Here is an 11,828-nt window from a genome sequence, read left to right as displayed (position 1 = left end):
TTCCTGCCAGCTTATTCCCTTCCTTCTACTCCCTCATCTAAGTCATTTATGAAAATATTGATGAGTAGTGTACCTAAGGAGGATAGTTGTGGTACTTCGCTGCTTACTTCACTTCATGTAGCCATAGTATCATTAAGGATTACTCATTGATCTGTTTATCAGCCAGTTACAAATCCATCTGGTGATGATGATGTCTGTCCCATATTTTTCTAGCTTACCAAGAAATAGGTTATGGTCTACTTTGCCAAGTGCCTTACTGAAATCTAAATATACTATGTCCATAGAATTTTGTTGGTCTACTAATTTAGTCACTTTGTCAAAGAAAGAAATTAACTTGGTTTGTCATGAACTGTTTTTAACAAACCCATGTTGGCTCCTAGTTATAACTTTATTTGCTTTGAGATATTCACAGATCTGTTTTTGATTATCTTTTACATGATCTTCTCAGGTATTGATACCAGACTGATTGTTTTGTAGTTTTCTGGCTCTGGGTTTTTTCATCATTGTTTTCATTGGCAAGAGATTTGCATCTTATCTAAAAAATATAATTAGCAAATCTTCTTGATAAAACATCTCTAAATTGGTTTCAAAAACTTGTGGGATCTGCATTTTATTTGCTTGGCATTTTTGCTATTCTGCTTCTGTGAGCCAACCTTTGTAGTCAGTAAAAGGAAAAAAAGCAATTCCGTTTTTATGTTTGAAGGTCAGTTCAGTTGTCATGAGGGCTGATGAAGTGACCTGCTTGCTGATTTTAGAGAAAAGAGTCCCTCTGGGCCAGCCTAGTATGTAGATGTTAGGGACTAGAACCCTGAGGGAGACTCATATCCTCATTCTGCTCTTCGGAACTACAATCCTGAGTGAGACTCATATTTTCATGCTGCTGTTAGGGACTAGAACGCTGAGCGAAATGCATTTGGCTGGTCCAGCTTAAAATTTGGAGAGACAGGAGAAAGAGGGTGGATAGAAATTGGAAAGATAAATTAAGTATGCAAAGCAGATGTCACTTCCTGATTGGATAAACGGAAAACAACAATACTTGTTAAGATCATGGCTTTTGAAGATTATAAAACATAAAATATATCACAAGATAGGTGGCAATACAAATCTTTTAAAATAAATGAATAATTAAAAGAAATTATGTTGAGCTATGGAATGTTTTTGAGAACTGACAATCTGACAATATCTCTTTGTCCTTTTAAAAAATTTACACAAGGACTCGAAGCCAGATTCTGAACAAAACAAAGTTAAACAGTATGTTTCCAGATCAGTAAAGAAATGTGACAACACTGTACATTCCTTTCTTTATTCATCTCGTACATTGAATGGATATTGAAGAAATGTAGATTAGAAGACAAATAACATGATTTTAAATTGGTGGAGGAAACATCAACAAACTTCACTATGCTATTTATTGATAGTAAGATTAATCACATGGGAGGAAGAAAAAGTCTTTGAACAAATATGTGGGCTTTTCAACTGACTTGAGGCATTGTTTACCTTAAAAGTCCTTTATGCTTCTTCGAAGGAAGCTGGAATCTGAAATCTTCACCCCTTGCACAATATATTAAAACACAATTCTCCACCTTTCTAATTTTGTCATTAATCATATTCTCCAATTAAATTAAAGAATCAGTTTCCCTTCCATTAGAAAACCCGCCAAGGTCTTATCTTCTTTACCTAGAGAGATGGCCTTGAAGGTGAAATTCTACTCATGCCCCCTCCCAACCTTTTAAAGCAATACACAGGTTTAACATATGAAATGGCTACTTCTTTATCTCTTGTCAAGCAATAGCATTCGATGTTAGCAGCGTTGAAACAATAACTGTTTGTAACGTCTTATTTTAACTTAGCAATAATTTGGATAAAATATAACTGCTACAATCAAGTTCACTTATTATTTTTCATTATTAGATTCTCCTTCAAGTTCATCTCAGGTCTTAGAATGATGATGTAACATTTGGGGACAAAGATGCAGCCAAGTAAGCCCAGGCTGGATGTCAGGATGGAGAAGATCTGCACAGCCACCATGTATTTTCCTTTGGTGCTCAGGTAGGCAGGGACAAAAGAAACCCAAACACTGCAGAAGAGCAGCATGCTGAAGGTGATCCACTTGGCTTCGTTGAAGGCCCCTGGTAGTTTTCGGGCTAGAAAAGCCACCAAGAAACAAATGGAAGCCAGAAAGCCCAAGTAGCCAAGGGCAGAATAGAACATGATGACTGAACCTTCATTGCATTGCAGTACAATCTGCTCTTTTTGGGAATATAAGTCAGAATCTGGGAATGGGGGAAAGATTCCCAGCCATATGAAACAGATGCCCACCTGAACACCAGAGCAGGAGAAGATAATGAAATTGGCCAGAGATTTCCCCAGCCATTTCCTCATTTTGCTGCCTGGCTTTGTGGCCAGAAATGCCATCACCACCATGATAGTCTTGGCCAGCAAGGATGACACAGCAACTGAGAAAACAACACTGAAGGCAGTTTGTCGAAGAAGGCAGGTCACTTTCTTGGGTTGACCAATGAATAGAAGGGAAGTCAAGAAGGAAAGCAAGAGAAAGATCAGAAGAATGTAGGTGAGATCACGGTTGTTAGCTTTGACTATGGGAGTTTCTCGATATTTAATAAAAATTCCTAGAACTAAGACAGTGATAAGAGACAAAAAAAGGGCAGAGACAGCTAGGATGAGACCTAGGTTTTCTCTGAAGGACAGGAAAGTTATAACTTTGGGGACACACTGATCCCGCTTCTCATTGGAGAGATGGTCATGTGGACATTTTGCACATTGGGCTACATCTGAAAAACACAACGAATTTTTAAATAGTGATTCAATGGTATTCCACGCATCATGACCAACTGACAAGAAGCAGGATGTAGATAAAGCAATGAAGTTTTTTTTCTCTCTATTTTTTTAAAAATGATATGATTAGAATAATGAAATGCAAGGGAAGAATGCTTACTTACTAAGCATGAATAAAGTAGATAATTATGTTTATGGAAAACATTCCTCTCTTCCCTTTTGTTGTTTCTCCAAGCTGTGAGCAGGATAAACACAAACAGAGAGAGAGACACACAGACACACACCACTTCCACATATAATCTATTTGTTTCTGTGTTTGTGTTTTACTTTAAAATGTAAAGATTCTTGCTGGCATCTGATATTAGTTTTGATTCATCTCAAAACTTTCTGATTAAAAATCATGTTCTAAAGCTTTAAATATATCCTGCTGTGCAATGTGTTCCATGTACGAGACCGATTTTTTTTTAAAAAAAAGTTACTTAAGCTTCATCACAGATACTGTAGATCAGTGTTTCTCAACCTACACAACATTAAGACGTGCACTTCAATTCCCAGAATTCCTCAGCCAGAATTCCCCAATTCCCTGAATTCCATGACTCCCAAGGAATTCTGGGAGGTCATGTCCACATGACTTAATGCTGCCAGGAATCAATGCTGTAGGTATTTGTGTCATTGCTGCATATTCTCCAAAGTGACCTCCCAATCTGACATCACTGACAAAATATCTATTTTTCCAATTCTCTCCTAAATTTGTTCTTGCAATTGCCAGAAAAAATATCTTACTAGAATTTGAGGTTAGGTTTGTTTTGTATAGGTGTTTCAAATGCTGTCATGTTTCTTAAGGTCTCTCAATATTTTTCAAGATTGCTTGTTATTGTTTCAGGAACTTGTGAAAACATCCACCATGGTGAATTTTACCTTCACTGAACAGTTCTTGCAGTGTTTTTAGTCTGTTTCTTGAATCTAATGGTATATTGGTATATGAGAACAAATCTTGCTAATACCAGAGCCGTGGTGGTACAGTGATTAGAATGCAGTATTGCAGGCTAACTCTGCCCACTGCCTGGAGTTCGATACTGACCAGCTCAAGGTTGAATCAGTCTTCCATCCTTTCAAGGTCAGTAAAATGAGGACCCAGATTGTTGAGGGGCAATATGCTTAAAGCATGCTGTAAAGCACTATGAAGCAGTAAATAAGTCTAACTGCAATTCCTATTGCTACCATATTATCCTTAGAATAAAAGACTGGTGCTGCTTCTTTGTTCTTGAATTACCTACCTTCCTGCACAGAGATGGTTCCTTCCATACATGGAGAACAGTCATAGCAACAAACTGGTTCTCCCTCTCTCATCAGCTTGGTATATCCTGGGAGGCAACGTTCCGTACACCTAGAAAAGGGGGCCTTCTGAACAGAAAAAAAATCAGAAATGTATGAATGAGGGGATTACTTCTAAAAATGGAAGTGAGCACCAAAGTGGGTTCATGAATTCAAGAGGGTACTTTCAAGATCTTTTCCCACATACAATTAAAATATGTTTGTTTCAGTGAAATTTCTCCACTAACAATTTCATTTCAGCAGGCTATGATCTCAGAGTTCCCTTAATGTTCAGAAAGAGCTGCTGACTCTCCAGTCCAATCATCATTATCCTAGGATTATTCTGCATTTGGGCTTCAGATCCTGTCAGCTTCAGCCAACTGGTCAAAGATACAAAACTGTGGAAAGTCTAGTCCAAAGCATGGAAAGCAAAGGGTTACTTCGTCTTGTCTTAGCAATTGCTAGAACACCATCTGTCACAACATTTCCTCTGCCTTCTTACAATACGTATTTCTTAGATCTCAATTTACTATCAACTCAGTCTCAAAGAAGACTCCAGTTCTGAAAAAACATTGAATGATTCAATAGAAGAAACTCTGTGTAACTCAGGGTTGAATTGTAAATTCCTTGATGTTCTCTGGTTTTGACTGCCTGTTTGCAGATTTTTCATTACTTGAATAGATAACATTATCAGTGTTATCATCAGGCATTGATGATGTTACTTAGTTGGGAAATTAACCAGTGAAATTACCTGCAAACAAACAACCAAGCTCAGAGAACACCAAAGATTCCACTGAATAAAATGCCCTACCGTAAGTCCCTCAGTGTCAAAGACCAGTTCCCTGGTTTGTGATGCTCCAAGGTTTCCTTACATGCTACAACCAGCTTTGGGATAGCCAACAACATGTTTTCCGTTCTACATCACAACAATGTTGGTATTCCCATCATAAGCAATAGATTTTTTAACGAAGTATTCTATTAGTTTTCTATCATTACAATTCATTTGTGCTTAATGAACAATGTGTTGTCTGGGTTGATTTTTGCCTAGACATAATGGTTAAATTCTTACTCTCTGTCCCGCTTTTCCAATCATTGATAAAAAATAAGTTCTATATTTGGAAGTATTCTGTATCTTCTTTTCCTTTGATTCTCAATCTGAGTCTGTCAATTTCTGCCCAGTCCAATATTTTCTTAATTATTGCTTCCTTTGGTGGTGTTATCTCATTTTTCCAGTGCCGTGCAAACACAATCCTTGCTGCGGTTAATACATGTAATGGTAAATATACATTTTGTTTATCAAACTTTTCTGGCATTATGCCTATGCCTTATAATCCACATTTAATAATGATTTTGGACTATAATTTTTTATCTGTGTCAAATCTGAATCTTCTCTTTTATATTAAAGTAATACTTGCTTCCATCCATGGGTTTGGTAGTTTGGCCTCTAATAATACCTCGTTACACACTTCCTTCATTGGTAGACTTAATGTATCTTGCAGACATTTGTAAACCTCTGCGGGTAGCCCATCCGGTCCTGGGGTTTTATCGTTTTTCTGGTTTTTTAATAGCTTTTATCACTTCCATCATTGTAATTTTTTCATTTAATATATTTTTTAGGTTTTCTAGTATTTTTGGTAGGTTTGCATTTTCAAAGTATTGTATCATTTTTTCTCGAGAAATTCCTTCTATATAATTTTTCATAAAAGTCTTTCTTTTTTAAATTGCATCAGTTTGACATTGTAAGTCACCCTTCTCATCTTGTAGTTTATTATCAGTCTCTTCTCTCTTTCTTTTTTCAGTTTATATGCCAACCACCTTCTTGGCTTGTTTGCATTTTCAAAAACGTTTTGTTTTACCCTTTTTATTTGTAGAGCCAATTCTTCTGACTGTATTAAATTTAATTTATGTTTCACTGTCTCCATTTGTCTTTTCACAATTTTCTTTTGTGGATGTATTTGTAATTCTAATTCCAGTTTCTTCAATTCTTCTCTTAGTGCTGTAAATTGTTCTTTTTTCTTTGTTCTTTTTAGCCATATATGTTATAGCTAATCCTCTAAAATATGCTTTGGCTGTGTCCCATGTATTCTGAATTTAAATCTCTTCCTTTTTATTTTTTTTAAAGAAAAACTCAGTTTCCTTTATTGAGAACTCTACAAAGTGTTTCTCTTTTAACAAGGATTGATTCAAACTCCATCTTGATTTCTTCTTTACCTCTTTCTGGGTCAGCTTTATTGGATTATGGTCTGCCCAAATGTTAGATTTTACCTCAATCTCATATATATTAGTACTTAGCTCATCCATATCATGTCAATTCTAGGCCAAGATTTATGTCTATTCGAATAAAATGTGTACTGGGTCTTTTGGGGGTTTCCTTCTCTCTAAGTATCCTGTATGGAAATTTCTTCTGCCATTCTGTCTTTCTTCCTTTTTCCCTCCTTTGCTCCTTCTTTAATCTAATTTTCTATCAACAATTGTATTAAAATCTCCTATCAAGCAAACGTTTTGATGTTCCATTTCCATTATTTTCCTGATGTATTCCAGAGAATAGTGTTCAAAAATGATAGCTAGAAACAGGATATTCTCATCCAGTTCCACGTCATGCTGTTATTGATCCTCTCATAGGGCTAGTCCTCACCCTTCCCAGCTGTCAGTAGCTCTTGGACAGACTGCATGAATGCAGTCTGTCCTTCTTCTGTCAGTTTGGAGGAATTTCCTTGGATCAAATGGGCTAACTGACATTTGCCCATGATCAATGAGGGTTTCCTCCTTTGTTGTCGCCTCTCTGGGGTGACCTTTAGCCCTTTGAGGCTCTCTAGCAGAAGGAAATTAGCTGCAGAGTATCAAGCTCTGCTCTCCCCACATCTATATTGCTATGACATCAAACCAGATATCCTTTATCATAAGAATAGATCTTTTGATAGGAACAGGAGAAATAGTCTCCTTCAGCCTATCCTTTTAGCTGTGGTGACTCTCCATATAAGTTAAAAGACTAATAAACCACAAAATCACATGGATACATAGGAACAGGTGAACAATAAAACCCACATAGAGGCAGACTTGGTTACCTTGTTAAAAGATGTTGGCCATATGATGGCGCTCTCATCGACTGAGATCTTGATGTCTGAAGAGCCTTCTTTCTCAATATTCCCAATTATCACCCCAGCAGCAGATTTGTTGGGAAATACTGCCCAGTCCATGATATTAAAGTCAGCAGTGGAAATTCCATACTCATCCAAATAAACGTCATTTACAGAAAAATTGTAAATCTGGAAGTTTCTTAGAAATGGATGGAGCTGAAAAGACATGGAGAATCATCCTTGCAATGTATACATTCTCATTTGAGCACTAAGTCAAAGCAGAGGTACTTTATCGCAGCGCTTCTGTATGCAAATGTGGTAGGAAGATTCTATTTTTCTCTCTAATTACCTCTCTCCCTCTCTTTCTTTCCCACTCCCATTGTTTCTCTCAGTCTCTTTCTACTCTTTCTGTCTCTCTGTCTATGTCTGTCTGTCTCTCCCTCTCACACACATACAGATCTTTTTAGTTTATTATTTTAGCCTGCTCTGCTTGATGAAATTGGTAATCTCAGATCCCAAACATGTTGCGCAACAATGACGGAGGTTCAGTAGAACATGATGGGTATTGTCCCATCCTACTGCTTATTTATTCAGCAATTGTGAAAAGAACCTTCCAGTCTCTTCAGAAATCATAACCTATTCTCACAAGCATCCTCAATCAGCACACCAGGCTTAATCTAGAAGATTCAGCAGCACAATCTATCTGTTTCTCTCTCTCTAAAATGTCTCATCTTGTCAGAACAAATATTAGAAACAGGCAATTGTTCTTGGGTTATCCCCATCATCTCTGCTTATCTTTATGATAACATGTAAGAATTGAAAGGGAACCATTATTAAAATATTGAAGAAGCATTACATGCCACGGTTGAACCATCTGGAGTGTCTGGTGGTCCCCAGAAGGCATCCTCCTCTTACTCGTTTGGGAGGAAAAGGCAGCACTGGAGACTGATGCCACAACCTGGATTGTTGTGGAAATACTGGAGCCATCCTCAGACAAGATTCTTGCAACCAGATCTGGGGATGGGATTTCCCAGGTCTCTTTTTCCAGGCATGTGATCCAAACTTTCTTAGACAACAAAGGGCTTGAATAAGAACACTGAAATGCTTCCTTCCCAAACTTCCCTGTAGCAGAATAATGTGAATTAAAATCATGATATTGTGTCCATTTCTTTGCCTTAGTTGAGAAGGATAATAAAAGATGGTTATGCTGGAGATTAACCATGTGGTAAAATAATCTCACATTTAAATCTGACAAAGCTGTAGCAATCCATACTTTTCTCTCAAACAGGATTTTTGTCTTTTCAATGTTTTGTATTAGTACTGCTAGTATTAATGAGGACTGAAAGTCCAACTGACAAACAATACTTTTCACTTTACTGTCAGTAAAATATTGAAGGATGTCCTTATCCCTCCCTGCTCTTGGAACCGTGGGTAAGCTTTCTGAGAAGGCAACGCAGACACCTTTCCTTAACGTTTCTGACACAAATGTTCTTCTGAACTTTTCTCCATTTTCATTGTCCGGAGCAACGAGGCCGATCCACGTCCATCGGAAATGCAGGAGCAACTTGACAATTGCCAAGTGAGGAGGTTCTTGTTTTGGACTCACCCGGTAGAAAAAAGGGAAATTATATTTCTGCTCTGGAATGTAGCTGATGACCCCATAGTTGATCTAAGGTGAAACAGAAAAGATGGTTGATTGCTTTGCTCTTAAGGACAAAAATAAGCCCTTACCTCTAAGGGGTTGTTTTTTTTCTGATCCTAACCCTCTACTCACATATCAGCTGGTCAATTATATTCACCAAGTTATACAACTGCACAGAACTATTCATTAGATATGCTGTTTTCTTGTCCTATTCTTTTATTTTCCTTTCCCCAATAACAAATTGCTGTATTACACTTTCTCTTTTTTGCTGTGCTCTTTTATTGTAAAGGCTTTAAAAATATATATAATTTGATTTGCTTTGATCGTAGATTGGGGAAAATGGAACGTCATGTGAACGCAGCAGGAAGAAAAGTGTCAACTGGGTATGTTTTTATTCTCTTTAGGTGCAAATAGGGGGAAAAAACTCTCTTAAAGTAACATTTGCCTGTGTTGTTTTCATTCATTCAAGGTTGACTCAGCCTTCCATCCTTCCGAGGTAGGTAAAATGAGGACCCAGATTGTTGGGGGCAATTAAGCTGACTTTGTAATAATGCCGCTTGGGGGGCCCAAAAGCCCTAATAAGCAGGCATATACATAGAATGAAGGCTACTGCTAAGCTTGTAAGCCGCCCTGAGTCTTTGGAGAAGGGCAGGATATAAATGGAATTAAAATAAAAAAAATAAAAAATAAAAATTCCAATCCTTAGAGATTTTGTTTGGAATTGGTTGGAATAAGGGTGAAAAGTTGTTTTTTTTTCTCCCAAGACTGCAGTGACCAGAAGACAGGGAGAGGAGGCAGAAGGGTGGGAAAAGAGGATGCAAATTCCATGCAAAGGATGATTGACAGCACTTCATTTGAGCTATGGGTGGAGGTTCGTTCAGTTGAAAAATCTCTTTGTAACCTGTGTATCTTTAAAAAACAATCAAGATATACAATGATGTAAGAATGAAGAAAGGTATTTGAATGCCTGATGAAAATAGAATAGTTCAGGCGTCCTTTAAGCTCTGTCATCTAAATCATTTTATTTATGACCTGACCCCTTTTAGACTATCATTAGACTTTACAAAATGAAATTAGCTTCAGTGTTCATTCCTACTTGTGGAATTTTGTAGATGCCCAGCATAGTTGAAATGGAAGGAAAGAGCTCCGAATCGGTCCCTTCAAGCACAGCCAGAAGATTATTTTGTCTTCCACAACTGTAGTTTGGGACATTCTCCTGCCCTGTAGACAGCAAGTCCATCATGACCTCGTATGTTATCCTTGCATTGAAAAAGTTCTCATAGATGCTGTAGCCCAGGGTGATGTTGGGTAGCAGCTTTGGATTCTGGTTGATCTCATGAGTGGCAAAGAAGAAGGGCAGGACGTGCCAGAAGCTCATACTCGGTATACTGCAAGATAAGAGACTGCAGTTGGCTTTCATCTTCAATTCATAGAATCACATCATATTTCCTGAAGCTGTTCCTTTAAGGACATTTATAACTAATCACTTGGATTGCTGTATTATACGTCTAGTGCACAGGTTTGACAATCTAACGATCTGTAACCCAGGATGATGTAACAGCTTTGGATTCTGATTGATCTCATGAAGGGGAAAGCAAGAGAAGATCAGACCAAAAGCTCAATCCCTATTTTGTACTGCAGGAAATATTCTCAGAAATTCACTCTCTAATAAAATAATGTAAGATGCCTGTATCATTCATTTCTTGGACCTTGCCAGGAGATGGACTTCTTTGGATCTTGCTATTAGAAGGACAGTCCTATTGACCACAAATGACTTTCTTTCCAATGGTTTTCTTCAGGCTCAAAATCATCCCAAATGGAAATTGTAGATCTGATCCCAACCATGACCTCCAAGGTCCCTTCCATTATTATTATTATTATTATTATTATTATTATTATTATTATTATTATTATTATTATTACTGTTGTTGTTGTTGTTTTTGTTGTTGTTATCCAAAGCACCAAAAAGAAACAATGGATAGAAATTAACCAAGGAGAGAAGCAACCTAGAACTAAGGAGAAATTTTCTAACTGTGAGAGCAATCAACCAATGGAATAGCTTTCCTTCAGAAGTTGTATGTGCTCCATCACTGGAGGCTTTCAAAAAGAGACTGGACACCATTTGTTTGAAATGGCTCCAGCAGGGGTTGGGCTAGAAGACCTCCCAGGTCGCTTCCAACTCTATGTTCTATATTCATTATTTTCTCCAAATGGTGACTTGGAAATGCATTTTATAGTAATGGATCACCTGTCTTAGCAACTGGATACATTTATTTAAAATTCACTTCAGAAAATCATTTTCACATAAAAAACAAGGTTCTATGAAATAAGTCTCTTTATGTTGATTTGATTGCTAATTGGAGGAATATTTAAGTGGAATTATTCTGGGAAAGGTCTAGGTGATTCTCAGCGAATGCCTGGACAAGTTCCTGTAGTTTTCCTGGCAAGGTTTTTTAGAGGTGATTTGCCATTGCCTTCTTCCTAGGATTAAGAGAAAGTGACTGATCCAGGGCCAGCCAGCTTAATTTATATCCAAGGAAGGACTAGAGTTCATGCTTTCATGATTTCTAACCTGAAACATTAACCACCACATCAAACATTCATTTAATAGGGTGATTAAATAACTCTCATCTCTCCAAGGTTCACTAGATTGCCGACCAATTCTGATGTCTTTTACATCTTTTTCTTTCAGAAAGTTTTCCAACAATAGCTTATCATATTTCTGAACTTTGTGGATCGGCTTGCAAAATTCAGAACAGATTTTAACAGTAGACCACTAGAATCATAGATGTCAATGTTAAAAATTAAAACATAAAATTGTAGCATTCATACCAGCTAACCATCCCTATTAAAAGGAAAATAGTGGAAAACATAAAATTAATCACCAGCGTTAAGTACATGTCAGGAATTACCTTTGAAATCTGTGATATGGAGGCTTAAAGAAGAGGTATGGTTTAAATACTGTGCTTGATGTAGAAATGATTCCACTAATCAGGAAA

General features: G+C 37.2%; 1 protein-coding gene across 1 annotated transcript; it reads right to left on the bottom strand.

Annotated features, from left to right (window-relative positions):
• Window positions 1-1,887: 1,887 nt before the first annotated feature.
• On the bottom strand, window positions 1,888-10,207 carry LOC310634762 (vomeronasal type-2 receptor 26-like; the record flags this gene model as incomplete). Its single annotated transcript, XM_083353298.1, has 5 exons — window positions 1,888-2,792; window positions 4,074-4,200; window positions 7,176-7,403; window positions 8,428-8,856; window positions 9,926-10,207. The coding sequence occupies 5 exons, from the start codon at window positions 10,205-10,207 to the stop codon at window positions 1,888-1,890; spliced, it is 1,971 nt and encodes a 656-aa protein (XP_083209424.1).
• Between the last annotated feature and the right edge of the window lie 1,621 nt (window positions 10,208-11,828).

Source organism: Vipera ursinii (assembly GCF_947247035.1).
Source record: "Vipera ursinii genome assembly, chromosome: 2".
Lineage (NCBI taxonomy): Eukaryota > Metazoa > Chordata > Lepidosauria > Squamata > Viperidae > Vipera > Vipera ursinii.
The sequence above is the reverse complement of the archived record's forward strand: the minus strand, read 5'-3'. Positions and strand labels throughout refer to the sequence as shown.